This window comes from Narcine bancroftii, chromosome 2, assembly GCF_036971445.1.
Source record: "Narcine bancroftii isolate sNarBan1 chromosome 2, sNarBan1.hap1, whole genome shotgun sequence".
Lineage (NCBI taxonomy): Eukaryota > Metazoa > Chordata > Chondrichthyes > Torpediniformes > Narcinidae > Narcine > Narcine bancroftii.
In genome coordinates this window covers 157,106,645-157,122,028 of record NC_091470.1, presented here as the reverse complement: position 1 = coordinate 157,122,028, position 15,384 = coordinate 157,106,645, and the positions used below count along the sequence as shown (strand labels likewise).

Sequence of the window (15,384 nt, the reverse complement as noted above, 5' to 3'; positions counted from 1 at the left end):
TAAATGAATTCAGCCTTAAGTGTATACTCACCACAAATGTAACAGAATGATCGCAGCGGTTGCAACATTCACTAGACATTTCTGCTGCATTGAGTTTTGCTGAAAACAATACTCACAATGCTATGGCGTGAAGAACATGTGCATCAACATATGTTCAATCTGTAGTCATTGTAATGCACAGCATCTGTATATGTGAGCAGCTTTTAGAGCCTGTCTGCATCTATCCTAACTAAGCATGCCCAGGCCTAAGACAACATTTGCATAGCACCTACACTGACCAAAACAGCTTTGTGGACAATATACTAGTAGTCTTAAAAAGTGACAGGAAATCACAAAATAGACTCCAAAAAAATGGTGTGATAAGAATATTTTAAGGTGATTTTTGTGATCAGCAGCCCAAAAATCCATAAAATACACCCAAAAGTGTTCAGGGAGCAAAATCTTTGTGGTCCATTGTAATTTAAACCCTGCTGATGTTGAAGGTTTGGACCAACACTAGTCGTGGCTGCACCTGTCACAGCCTGTCCTTCCACCCACCCTCCCCAAACCCTTTTTAAACACCCGCTAACATGCACTTCCTTGATCAAGCTTCTAGTTACTTCTAAGTGTCTCCTTCATTGTTTCATATTAACCTTTTGTAAAATGGGGTAATTGAGGATGGAGTACGTGAACAACTAGTGCCACCTGTATAGTGTCTCTGTCAGTCACTCTCCTGTACAGTTTGATTTTCACCTCCCACACACCATGTTCCTGTGAGCACTGTGCTTAAAGCAATAGAACTCACTAAATCCCCTTCCAATCCTTGCCTCTGTGCGCTGACAGCCCCGACAGCCGCCTTTTTGTAAAAGTGAACACATTTCTTCATAAAATAGAATTTGCATAAAGCGGGGTAAACCTGTATTGAGTGCAGGAGTTGGGATAAAGTTGTATCAAACATTGGTAAAGCCAAATTAGGAGTATAGTGTACAGTTTTGGTCACCTAATTACAGGAAAGTAAACAATAAGATTGAAAGAGTGCAGAGATTTACTTGGATGTTGCCCAGATTTCAGAAACAGAGTTACAGGGGAAAGGTCAACCAGGTTAGGACTTTATTCACTGGAGCGTAGAAGAATGAGGGGCATAGACAGAGTAAATGTAGATAGGCTTTTTCCACTGTGGGTAGGTGAGAAACAAACCAGGGGACATGAGTTAAGGGTGAAAGGGGAAACCTCCACAGAGAGTGGTGGGAGTGTGGAACAAGGTGCCAGCTGAAGTGGTGAATGCGGGCTTAATTTTAACATTTAAGAAGAATTTGGACAGGTACGTGGATGGGAGAGGTATGGACTGGGTGCAGGTCAGTGGAACTAGGCAGAAAAAATGGTTCTGCACACTAGAAGGGCCAAAGGGGCCTGTTTCTGTGCTGTGGTGTACCATGTTTCTATTATTTTACAGTGCAAGGAATGCCCTCAATGGTTTCTTCTGCACCCTGAATCAGGGTTGTGAGGAGCTCCTAACATCATCTTGGTGAAAATGTGGTTTATCAAGAACATCAAGCACGATGGCACATTACAGGGCCCTCAATGTTATGCCAACCTACAGTCACACCAAAAAAAACCGAATCCCTTTCCTACCACGTAACCCTCTATTTTTATGTCTAAGAGTGTCTTAAATGCCTCCGATGTTTCACCACCATCCCTGGCACCCACAACTCTGTGTAAAAAAAAAAAACCCTACCCTCTGATGTCTCCCCTAAAATTATCTCCCTTCACTTTGTACAGATGTTCCCTGGTGTTTGATAATCCTGCCCTGGGAAAAAGGCACTGGCTGTCCATCTTATCCATATCTCTCAATCTTATTAAGTGTCCTCTCATCTTTTTTTGATACACATCCAACACATTTTACCAGTTTTTCCTTTTTAAAAAAAATTTAAATGAAATGATTGGCGTATTGAGGGAATTCAGTTTTGGCAATCTCTCCTCATTAGACCATTGTTCCTCCATGTGGCTTACTGTCCAGTTCTGCTTGATCACACACACTCTTGAGAAACTCCTTAAAACAGAATTTTACTTACATAATCACAATATAAACTTAAATGTGTATAACAAATTTTTTGTACAAATTTAACACCATCTTCATTCACGATTCTATTTCTCAATAAATGAATCACAAGTGTTCTTTTCCGACAAATGCTTCTATCTGCACCATTAATCTAATTCCTCCCATCTAATAGACTTTAGCCCAGCCTTAGTTCAAAAGGTGGGGCCTAGATTTCTCGAACACTCCTTGCTTTACTAGGAATTTTGATTCAATCCAGTTGCCTTTTTCTTTAGACAGTACAGGCCAAGCTGGTCAATCTTTCCTCACAAGGGAATTCTCAATCTAGACTTGATCTATTTGCTTCCATTCTGTCAACTTTCTGTGCTTGTTCCAAGAGATCTGTGTACCATTACATGTATCACATCATGTATATAATACCCTGTCTATTCTACGGTTTAGTTGCTCAACCTCTATCCCTCTGAACACACAACTTTCCCCACATAGCTTTGCAGCACCAAGAACCTGGGAACATTACACATGCTCCCTTCAACAATCGATGATCTTGATTTAGACTGGGGGTGGGCAATCTTTTAATTTAGACATACAGCGTGGTAACAGGCCATTTCAGCCCATGAGTCTGTGCTGCCCAATTAACCTAAACCCCCCCCCCCCCCCGGTACATATTCATGGGCTGAAATGGCCTGTTACCGTGCTGTATGTCTAAAAAGGTTTCCCATCTCTGATTTAGAACTAAATCACTAGTTCAGCAACTGGCAAAAAAGGTCTGATTCTGTCCGGCCTCTCTCTCCAGGTTGCCCTCAACCCATAAGGTCTTATACTGTAACCTATGGGAAATCCAAATATGCTACATTCATAGTTTATCTGTCCTGGCACTTATGTCCTCAAAAGGAGTCTAAGATATTTGTGTTCCCCTTTCACAAAGCCATAATAACTGTAATAAAGGAGTGAGTTATGATGCAGTCTTTTTCGCTTTGTAAATGTACTTGTACGTTAACTGCCGAAATATTCTCTTGATATTGCTCACCAATACGTATCATCTGACAGGGAAGTGTTAGGCAGTTCCTTTCATTGCCTTCTGCTGTTGCATCACCTCCCTGCCCCTTCCCTTCAGAAACTTCTCTCATCTTTCCCTTTATCAGCAAACCTCTCCAATTGGCCCCAAGTTCAAACTTATCTCATTTCTAAATCTCACCGTGACCCACCCTATCTAACCTCTTCCAAATGTTGTGCTGTTAGCCTGTGACATCCTCACCTTTATATCACGTCAAACCTCGGTCGGGCAGCCCGCTGGCAATACTTACCTCATCATCTCTGGATTAATAATCTAGATATATGGAGCCAAGTCCCTGGGACATTGGTTTGAATCCCACCATGGCATTTAGTGATACATTGGAATTCTAGTAATGACCATGAGAAACTCAGTTGTTAATTGGTGCAAAGACCCATCTGGCTCATAGGGGAAGAAAAGCTGCCATCCATACCTGGTCTGGCCTCTATGAACCCCCAGCTCCATGGCTATGCAGCTGTCTCCTACCTGTCCTCTGAAAAGGACAAGCAGTTGTTTTAAAAAGAACCATATCCATCATCTACAGACAGGAATTCCCTTCCTACACTCCAGAACTTCTTTCATGCTGCAAAACTTGCAGCCATCTAACCGCTGACCAACTCGCTTTCTCAAATCATCCCATGTGATGGTTAGCCTGGTTACAGATCAATGAAACTCCCTAAATTTATCTTCACCCATTACACACTCATTAAAGATGCAAAGTAACTGCAAATTTTAATCGAAGTAAATGCTTATTTAATGATGAGAAAACCCAACCCAAGCTTTTCATTGTTTGCCTTCTATTTACACAATACTCATTTTATTGGAGTTGGGGAACTGCCCTGGTCTGATATTCAGACATTTATTTCTAATGCTCATCAATTATGTGGATGCAGGTTAACAGATACTGGTTATTAACAGATTCAAGTTTTTCTCTCTGCTATCAGACTCTTGAATGATCTCTCGCTATTAACATGTAATGGCCCTGGAATGGTTTTAATTGAACACTCACTCCATTAATTTGTTTTATTTTGCACTTCCTGCTGCGTTCAAGTATTGTTTGACCTGGATGACACGCAAAACAAAGTTTTCACACTGTATCTCAGTATATGTGACAAACATTCAAGCTCAACATAGATTAGCACTGGAGGAGTCAATGTGATGGAGTAGTGGCTGGTCGGAAAAACCAGCCCTCTGCAGGAAAAAAGTTAGAAAAAGACAAAGCACAACAAAAGTAAAATACAAGAAATAGAAGATAAAGTTAGAGAGGAGGATGGCATCCAAGGAGAATAAAAACAACTGGAATAAAAGAAGTTGAAAAATTGCTGAAGAAGAAAGAAGGCGGCCTCACCTGCACAAAGGAACAGGATGCTGTGGTGGCGAAGAGCGCCGGACCCCCGAGGTCAGTGCCTGCCCCGCGGAGTTGCGACTCACCTGCCAGTGGACTTCAAAAATGGCTATCGGAGACAAAAAGTGCGTAGTGCGCAACCAACGGAAAAAAAAGAGTACACCGGTGGGAGAGGGCCCAGCAGAGGGACGCCCCACACCAGGACGCTCAGGTGGAAGACGAGAAACGCAGCAGAGAAGGGAGTGACGTGGGAGAGAGACAACCGGCAAGAAGATCAACGCCAGGAGACACAACAGAGTAGCCCAAGAGGGGAGGACCGACAAAGAGATGCAAGCAGATCCACAGGAAAAACAAGAGAAGACAAAAACACAGGTACAGACACAGAAGAAGAGGAAGAAGACCACCAAGATCTTCACAGAGAAATAGAAGGTAAAACTGATGGACAGAATATAGATAGTTTTTTGAAGAACAAATGAGGTCATTAAAAGAATGGTTATTAGAATTTAATGCAAGTAAAAGGAAAATGAAAAGAAGATAAAATGCAAAGGTTAGAACTGGTAATGACAGAAATAGGGAAAAGAGTAGAGAGTCTGGAAGAGCGGGAAACGGCTGTAGAAATGGAAGTAAACGATTTGAGAGAAAAATTGGAAGAAAGTGACAAAAAAAATTAAAGAGGCACAAGAGTTGTTATCTCAGAAAATTGATGTGTTGGAAAATTATAGTAGACGAAACAACAAAAACAGTGGGCCTGAAGGAGGGTGAAGAAGGCACAGACATGAAGGAATTTATAAAAGGATGGATCCCAAAGGTCCTAGGAACGAGAGAAATTCAGGAAGAAATGGAAATAGAAAGGGCTCACAGAGCATTAGCTCCGAAACCGCAGACACATCAAAAAACCAAGATCCATCTTAGTAAAATTTTTGAGATATACGACAAGAGAATACATAATGAAACGGGCAAGGAATAAAGTTAGAGAAGATAATAAACCATTGGAATACAAAGGTCAAAAAATATTTTTTTTACCCAGACATAAGTTTTGAACTCTTAAAGAGGAGGAAGGAGTTTAATACAGTGAAAACGATTTTATGGAAAAAAAGTTACAAATTCATGTTAAGACATCCAGCCGTGCTTAAAATATTTATACCCGGGGAGCAAAACTGACTGTTCTCGGATCCAGAGGAAGCGCTAGAATTTGCAGAACGTTTACAGGACAGAAGAAGAGATGAAGAACGGCGATGTTTTTACATCTTTATAAATACTTCAATGTATATGTAAAGAACTAAAGAGGGAAAACAGAAGGGAAGGAAGTAAGCAAGGGTGGGGAAAAAAAAAGTGTTTTCTGGAGAGGGCTGGGTAGAGGGGGAATAACCGTCACTGCAAAATCAGTTGACGATGCGAGCAAGATCGCAATCCAAATGAAAAGGGGAGTTGTGGTTGCCTGGCAAGGGATAAGGGCAACTCAGAGAGGGAGGGAACTTTTGGGGTTAAGGTATTAGTGGGTGTGGGAACCGCGGGGGTACTTTATGTTTTAAATGTGTTGTCGTACATTAAGTTTAATAAGAGAAAACCAAGAGATGAAAAGGGGGATGGAGGAGGAAAAGAAATATAAGCAAGACATAAGATGGCCATGTTGAACTATATGACTATAAACATTAATGGAATACATAACCAAATTAAAAGGAAGAGGCTACTAAATTTATTGAAGAACAAAAAAATAGATAAAGTATGTGCAGGAAACACATCTAACTGAAGTGGAACATAAATTTAAAGAGAGACTGGGTAGGACACGTAGCAGCAGCATCATATAATTCAAAATCTAGAGGTGCAGCCATACTAGTTAACAAAATGTACCAATTAAAATAGAGGAAATATTAGATCCAGCAGGGAGGTATGTAATGATAAAATGTCAGATATACTCAGAATTTTGGAATTTGCTCAATATATGCGCCTAACGAGGAGGATCAAAAGTTTATGCAGGATATTGTGACTGACACATAAGGAAATATATTGATAGGAGGAGATTTTAATCTTAATTTGGACCCAATATTCGATAAAACTGGACAAAAGATGTAATAAGAATAAAGTAGACAAATTTATAGTTAAATCAATGCAGGAAATTAAACTTTTGGATATATGGAGGAGGCAGTATCCAAGAGAGAAGGAATATTCATATTATTCGAGTCGGCACAAAACATACTCAAGGATTGATATGTTTTTGTTGTCGGCCCATATTCAAGGGAGAGTTAGGAAAACTGAGTATAAAGCTAGACTACTATCAGATCATTCACCCCTGTTATTAGCAATAGAACTGGAGAACATCCCACCAAGAACATATAGATGGAGGTTAAACTCCATGCTACTTAAAAGACAGGAATTTTGGGAGTTTATTGAACGCCAAATTAAAACATATTTGAAATAAACACAGAATCAGTGAAAGACAAATTTATATTATGGGATGCAATGAAAGCCTTCATTAGAGGACAGATAATAAGTTATGAAACTAAATGAAAAAGGATTACAATAGGGAAATAGAGCATTTGGAAAGGGAGATAGTAAGTACAGAAAAGGAATTTGTAAAAAGGGATGATATAACGAAAAGGACAGAATTGGGGGACAAAACAATAAAAAACAAAACATTACAAACGTACAAGGTGGAGAAGAACATAATGAAAACAAAGCAAAAGTATTACAAACTGGGAGAAAAAACAAAATATTAGCCTGGCAACTTAGAACAAGCTAAAAGAATGATACTGGCATCAAGGAAAAAGGACAAACAAATTACATAAACCCAACAGAGATTAATGAAAATTTTAAGGAATTTTATGAACAATTGTATCAAATTGAGAACGAGGGGAAAGAAGATAAAATAGAGGAATTTTTAGCTAAAATTGAACTGCTGAAATTGCAAGGAGAGGAACAAAACAAACTAATAAAACCATCTGAAATATAGGAAGTACAGGATATATTAAAAAAGCTGCTGAACAATAAAACATCAGTAGAGGATGGATTCCCAATAGAATTCTATAAAACATTTCAAGAGTTATTAATTCCTCCTCTCCTGGAAGTAATGAACCAGATAAAAGAAACACAAAACTTGTCAGATTCATGTAAGACAGCAATAATTATAGTAATATCTATTAACACCAGCATCATATAGATCAATATCTCTACTTAACTCAGATTATAAGATAATAGTGAAATTATTAGTAAACAAATTGGCCGATTGTGTACCAAAAATAGTAAAACAAGATCAAACTGGATTTATGAAGAAAAGACTAACAGCGGATAATGTCCGTAAATTTATTATTCTAATTCATGCAGTTGAAGGAAATAAGAAACCAACAGTGGCTGTTGCTTTAGATGCAGAAAAAGCCTTTGACAGTGTAGAGTGGAACTACTTATTTAAAGTATTACAGAAGTTCAAACCACCAGAAAAATATATAAATTGGATTAAAGCATTGTATAATGGACCGTTGGCAAAAGTAGCAGTAAATGGATATGTATCAAGTCACTTTAAATTAAGTGGGTCAACTAGCCAGGGATGTCCACTATCCCCCTTATTGTTCGCCTTAGCAATAGAAACTTTGACAGATCTGATAAGAACTGAAAATAAAATAAAAGGATAAAAATAAAGAAAGAGTATAAATTTATTTGCAGACGACATAGTATTCTTAACAGAACCAGAGATATCAATAAAAGAATTACATAAGAAATTGAAGGAATATGGAGAAATATCGGTGTTCAAGATCAACACAAATAAAAGTGAAGTGATCCCAAACAGTAACACAGATTATACAGAATTTTAAAAAGAATCACCATTTAAATGGCAAGCACAAGTAATCCGATACCTAGGGATCAGGTTAGATAATAATCAGCCATTAATGAAGAAATTACAGGAAGACTAAGAACATTGGAAAGAATTACCACTAACGTTGATAGGAAGGGTAAACTGCATTAATATGAATGTGTCTCCAAGGATACAATACTTATTTCAAACGTTACCAATTCCCTTAACAGAATTTTTTTTAAAATGAACTAAACAATAAGGAAATTCTTGTGGAAAGGGAAGAAACCAAGGGTAGCGTTAGATAAATTAGCAGAGAGGTATAATCAAGTGGTTTGCGGTTACCAAATTTTAGAAATTATTATAGAGCCGCCCAATTAAAGTATTTATCAAATTTTTATCAGACAAGGGAAAAACCAGACCGGACTAAGCTAGAACTAGATAAAATAGGCGAGAAGTTACCGGAACATATACTTTATAAGTGGGATGAAAAACTGGTGCAATATAAAAACTCACCAGTACTGCATCATTTACTTAATACATGGAAGAAGATCCACTTAGAAAGAAAAAAAGACCAAATACCAAAATTATTATTGACGCAAAATCCGCTAATTCCTTTTCTTTGGAGAATGGGAGAGAAAAGGAATCAAAAGAATAGAAAATTGTTTTTTGGGAAATAATTTATTAACATTTGGACAGTTGAAGTACAAATATGGAATAACTCATGATACAATGTTTGCAGCTCATCAATTGAAAGCTTAAAGGATAAATTGGGAAACAGCTTGAGATTACCTGAAGGAAGCAGCTTTGAATATGTGATTACAGACACAATCATAATTAAAAGATTTATAACGAACATGTACATTAAGCTGCAAGAAATAAACTATAAACCTAAGCTAAAGTGGGAAAAGGATTTAAACATAAAGATAAAAAATGAAGTATGGGAAAAGTTATGTTCTGGAACAATGAAGAATACAAAGAATACAATAAACACAAAGTTATGCATGATACAGTATAATTGGTTACACAGGTTATCACTCCTGAAAAATTAAAAAAAATGGGATTCAACATTATCAGATAGATAATAGATAGTTTTCGCTGTGGGAAGGAAATGTGTGAAGGTGAATACGATTTGGGAAGAACTAAATCAGATACCAAAAAAACCAGAGATATTTCTTTTAGATAACATAAGTAGTAAAGAATTAGGCCTCAATTTGGATAAGGCGCAAAAGAGATTCATTATGATAGCCTTAGCAGTAGCAAAAAAATGTATGTCAACTTGGAAATTGGAAGAGAGCCTGAGAATACAGCAATGGTACATGGAAATGAATAAATGTATTCCATTGGAAAAATAACATAATTTAAGAAATAAAGTCACATTATTTGAACAAATTTGGGAACCATACATGGAACATATCAGAAAGAGCCGACCACAGACCTCCATCCCCTAAAATGAAAATAAGACAAAACGACTAGATTCAGTGTGTAATAAATAGATGACGCATTTTTCTTATTTATTTTCCTTCCTGTCAAGATATTGTTTTATATATGTTGAACACCAATGGGCTTGGGGGGGTGGGGGTGGGTAGAGGGGAGGGAGGGAAAGGGGGGAAAAAAAAGGGAGAAAAGTTCACTGTGTAAATTTAATGAGAAACGTTTGTACATATTTTGGTTGACATGATTCAGTGTGAAAAATCAAAAAAAACAGATTAGCACTCACCCCTTGCTGTAAATTTATTTAGACTTACAGCACAGTAACAGGCCATTGCGGTCTGAGTGGTCAAGTGTTGACAGTTACCTTCAACAGGAAACCACTGGGATTGAAAAAAATGCCAGAACATTGGAAACATCCAGCTGATCAGGCCTCTTCTACTCCAGAGACTGGACACAGACTGCGAGATGGTTTCATTGAACACCCTCATTCAGTCTGCTGTAATAAAGACTGCCTCGTGTCATTTTAATTCCACGCACTGACATGTCTATCCACGGCCTCCTGCACTGCCAAACTGAGGCTACCCGCAAATTAGAGGAACACCACCTAACATTTCCATGGGGGCACTCTCCAACCAGATGTCATTAACTTAGACTTCTCCAGTTCATTAGACCCCTCCCTGAATCTGTCCCTATACTTCCTTTCAGCTCCCTACAGAGAGCTAACCCCTCCTTCTATCATCTCAGCATTTTCCCCCCCTTCTACCCTTCCACTTATTTCCACCTGTTACCTGTTACTTTTTCGGAACTCCTCCCCCTGCCCATTCCTCTCCTCTCTGCACCCTCATTTTTATTCAGGTGATGGCCTGCTTTTTGCTCATACCTTGACGACGGGCTCAGGCCCGAAACATTGGCTACCCTTTACTTTCAATAGATGTTGCGGGACCTGCTGAGTTTCTCCTGCACACAATCACAGCATCTGCAGATTTTCCTGTTTACCATGATGCTAGAGGTTAACAACCTTTCAAGAAAACTGAAAAGTTATCTCAGATTCTCTCTGTACAGATGCTGCCCAACATAGATTATTAGAGCTTTACTATAACACCATTACCCAACTATTTGGAACTCCTTATGGTTTAGCACCTGGCTCACCTGGTGCCATTTGCATGTCTCCCTTCCACTCACCAGGACCCTAGTTCGTTCACTCATTCGCTTCCATTGGTTACCTCCATTGTAACAATGATCACACTGTAAATTCAAATTAAACATGTTGTGAGATTTGTGGAAATAACAGGAGCATGGACAATCTCCCCAGCCCAGCATCATTAAAGTCCAGGTTTGTACTGCACCAGCATTTTCTGTTTTGTTTCAGCTTTCCAGCATCTGCAGTTTTTTTTTTGTTGCTTTCCAACCAGGTCCACACAAGCAGTTTCCAGGCAGAATCGCTGCAAGTGTGCACCTGGCTGGAAATGAGAAGCAGCCACTTAATTTGCGGACAGCGAGGACCCCTTGCGGAGGCCATCTGGCCAGTGTAGCTCAGGCATGTGTATTTTTGGCTGTAAATAGCAGGTTATTATTATTAATGCTGTGAATAATCCCAAGTGCAAGGTTTCCAAAACTGGCTGTTTTTAATTTTAATCCCAACTGAGTAATTAAACCACATCAGGTCCAAGTCTATTTAAACGAGAATGGAGTCAGAGCAATTACATTTCGAGTGGGAGAAAGCTGCCGTTGCTGCTCATGGTTGTTAATCAGAGAAAGATCCTGTTTAAAATGTGCTCTGGTATCTTACATTTCTGAGGTTATTTAATTAGCATGTTAAATTAATCATGGATAGCTGTCAAGATTCACAAAAGGTATAGCCTCACTTTTAAAGACTAGTGTCACTGGAACACTGTAATATTATATTCATGTGCAAAATATGCCTTTTCAGTAATTATGTCATCAGCAGAAGATTTCAAAATTCATACTCTAGATGTCTCATATTTGTCACCTTTTATTTCTCACACCTTTCCAGTTCATGTTCCCTGTGACACTAACCTTTCTGTAATGGAACACCCTGAACGACATGCAGATTTAAAATCTTTGAAGGGAAGCATTAGTTATATTATGCACGATTTTAATGATCATTTTACAGAGGTTCTGCTTTCACTCCCCAAACACAATCTGATTTTGCCTAACACTTTGAGTGCAGCCTTTGCACTCAGCTTGATATTCCTGGTTTTACCATCAAACCCCTTATGCACGAAACCCAGAATTCTAATGGCCACAATCATTTCTGGAGAACAGTTTTCCTTGGATGTGTGCAATTGGAGTACATGACTTATGAATACGACTACTGACATCAAACCACATCTTTCACTCACCTGTAGTCTGTTGGGAGTTAAAGAGCTTGGAATAATTTGAAAATTATTCCATTTGGGGCTCGTGTACTAGTGAGTGCTCAGTGGCCCTCCTGATAAATTTACGAAGGGGTTGAGAAGTTACCGTCTGTGGGGAAAATTTATCGGCAGCAGAGAGCAGCCTTCTCCCTTCATGTAGCCGATCTGTGGGAAATTCATCAAAGCACCCTGTGTGAAATAGGAGGTTCCACATTTAACCGCAAGATTCCATATACCTTTCTCTTCAGCAAGAGTTAAAATAACCTCTCTCAATTTCACATTTTATAATCAGTTTATTAGATGAACAGGATTTACATGTTTAATCCAATAAAATAGGATTTACCAAATTAAAATCATTCCAGGTTGGAATATAGTGATGATGTTTAAAAAGGCTGATTCAGTTCCATCTGATAAACACAGGGTTCCCACTGTACGATCAACAATTAACAAGCGTTTAGAATATATGCACCAGATTAGAAATCCCACCGCCCATGATTCAAAGTACCACTATTCTACCTGCACTTTCAACAGTTTCGAGTCTTCAGTCGATGTTCTGCAACAGCCACTGTTGGGGGTTGCTGAAAGCAAATCATTTCTATTGATAATTATTTGGAACAATATACAGATCACACGGGTCTGCCTTTCATTGGAAGGCCAAGCTTCATGTCCTTGAAATCAAGGAAAATAACCAAAGTAATGCAGACTTAACATGTCAGATCCAAAATTAGGCCCTTTGCACTTAACCCAAAAATCAACAAATATCACGTAGTCATTGATTTAAACAAAGAAGGTCAAACTGTTGGACTGAGAAAAGCATAAGGTGTAAATGACTAATCCTTCCCACACTCTGCAATTGAACCCTGAATAGGATCCATAGATATCAGCTCAACAGGAGAAAGTTCCCATTTCCAGTTTAAAAAAAAATCCTTTTGTTTTATTAGACTAATTGTATGGAATATGCTGAAGACGTAATGTTCCCGTCTTCTTCCCTCCCCCTCTCCTCTCACACAATCATAACGATTTTCTGGTTAGAAACCTTTGGAAATGGAAATCTGCCAAAAGCTGAGCACCAAAGTCTGCAGACACTGGGACTGTAGTAACTCAGCCGGTCTCTCAGCATCCATAGGAGGTAAAGATATATAATCAATATTTCGGCCCGGAGCCCTTCAAAGCTTTCACCACTGGGGGGGGGGGGCGGGGGGGCTGGCGGCGGAGGCCAAAGCGTTCTTTGCTTGGAGAGGCACTGAATTATTTTTTTTGCTCTCATCTTACTTTATACCAGTTTCACACAAAATAGATTCTGACTAATGGATCTCAGTTTTAACCTGTCTGCCATTAAGGGCTTCATTGGAAGCACATGGTGCAGAATAATAGAGACTATCTCAATAAAATGAAAGGGTGGGGAGATCACAAGAGGGATTTTCCCTGGATAGCTTTAAGTTAAACACTGGGGTTGGTCCAATGTAATCCGTAGCTGGGTCAACACAGAACAGAAGATACCAAAGCACTTCAACCCTTTGAAACCAATAAAACAAGACTGTTTGTCTACAAAAAAAAAACCTCACCAGAAGCAAAAATATTCTTAAAATTATTCAAAACTGAAATGAGATAAATTGTATTTAATTGAAATAAAATCAATAGAGCAAAAAAAAAAAAAAAAACTTTTTTGTCAGTTTATTTTCAGGCAAATGGAACAGATTAAACAAGGAAGCTGGTAAATGATTCAATAAAGACTTCTTTAGGAATTCCAGAATCATACAGTTACGGGTGGAATTAATGAACATCCATAATTCACAAGGATCTGGCCAGGAGTCTCATTTAATATTGTGTGGGCTATAGGGTATTAGATTTGACAAGAGGATACATAGTTAGACTCTACTTGGTAGAATTCCTCACCCCTTGTTTATGTGTTTCAATCACTTTTTTATGATGGTTTTAATTTCTCATTGCAGTAAAACACAGCTGAACACAACTGTTTAGTTCCAATCCAAAGAGTTCCCAATCTCACCAGAAATGTAAATATGGTTGTGACTCCCATGATCTATGCAATTTTTACTGGAACGCTACTGAAAATGTTAATTTCCGGAAGGGCATCTGAGGTAGGCAGTCAAAGGGATTCAGTCGATAGCATAATATTCCCAACTGCAGATGAGAGAAATCAGCTTTTAGAGACAAGGAACCCAGGAATAAAAATCAAATCAACGTAAAACATCTTCCTGTGGCAGAATTCACTATCACAATATTATCCCATCTCCTAATATCAAATACCGAACAGCTGTGAGGAGTAAGTAGCACGACGCAGAACCTTGATGTTTCAGTTGCTGTGACAACAGTATGTCCTTCGATTTTCCTCTGTAACATACTGTGTTGTCAGGTTCCCAGATAAACAGCTGAAGACATCTGCCTGAGTACAAGGTGCAGGCCCAAATGGGACAGGAACCGTCCACGTGCGAAGCTGCTCAAACGCTAGACAGAGGTGAGTAACATTAGAGAGCAGACGGTGTAAAGGGATGCACGTTTTATGCTGGTGCAAGGCAGGATTCCTGGCCCAGTCACAGGGTGCGGGCGCTCACACTGGTGTGCCTTCCGGTCGGGAAGGCGCAAGTTGCAGCACACCTTGGCTCTTCTCGGTGCCCTGGTTCTTCAACCATTCCATTTTCTGCTTGTGCTGGCGAGTGGCATCGGTCACTCTGGAGTCTATCATTGTTTCAGTCAGGACACCATCTTCGGAGGCATATGCTGCAGCCTGGAAACCAGGACAAGTGCATCTGTAACTAACCATGCACCAAGCTAAAAGAAACCTTTAGGGTTTTCTTTCAACAACAAAAAAAAACTAAACTGTCCAATGAGAACCTTCTTGTTTCCCCAGAAGTGACCCGAGGACAAACTGTAAATTTCAGAAGTGAGAATTACTGGAAGGAAGTCAGTTTATCAATGACCAATTTCTCATTTTGTTCAACAAAAATTGGTTTCCCTCCAATAAAACAAATGATCAGAGAAGGCAATGGATGGGAATGCAAACAGGGCTAGGGAACGAGCACCTATTCTACTGGGGGAAAAGGCAAATCTCCAGGGGTAACTGGATTCAAACAGGGCCCAAAAGGAACCAGTGTTCAAAAAATGCAGAAGTTGAAATTTGAAATAAAAACAGAAAATGATGTAATCACCAAGTAGGTTAGGCAGCATCTAAGGAAAGAGAGTCGATGGATGTTTCAGGTTGAAGACCCGTTGTCAGAAGGGGGGGGGGGGGGGTGGAATTAAATACATGATATTTTTTAAGTTGCAGAGAAAGTAAAGGGGGTGGGGAGTGTGAGGAAGATGTAGGACGAAAGGAATATCTATCTTACAGTGACTCCT

General features: G+C 39.1%; 1 protein-coding gene across 1 annotated transcript in view; it reads right to left on the bottom strand.

The window, feature by feature from the left end:
- Nucleotides 1-12,300: 12,300 nt before the first annotated feature.
- Nucleotides 12,301-15,384, bottom strand: part of atad3 (ATPase family AAA domain containing 3) — a 69,679-nt gene continuing 66,595 nt past the window's right edge. The window contains exon 16 of the mRNA XM_069918794.1: nucleotides 12,301-14,773. Coding sequence (XP_069774895.1) covers nucleotides 14,597-14,773 — 177 coding nt within the window. The 3' untranslated portion in view covers nucleotides 12,301-14,596. The remainder of the gene's footprint in view (nucleotides 14,774-15,384) is intronic.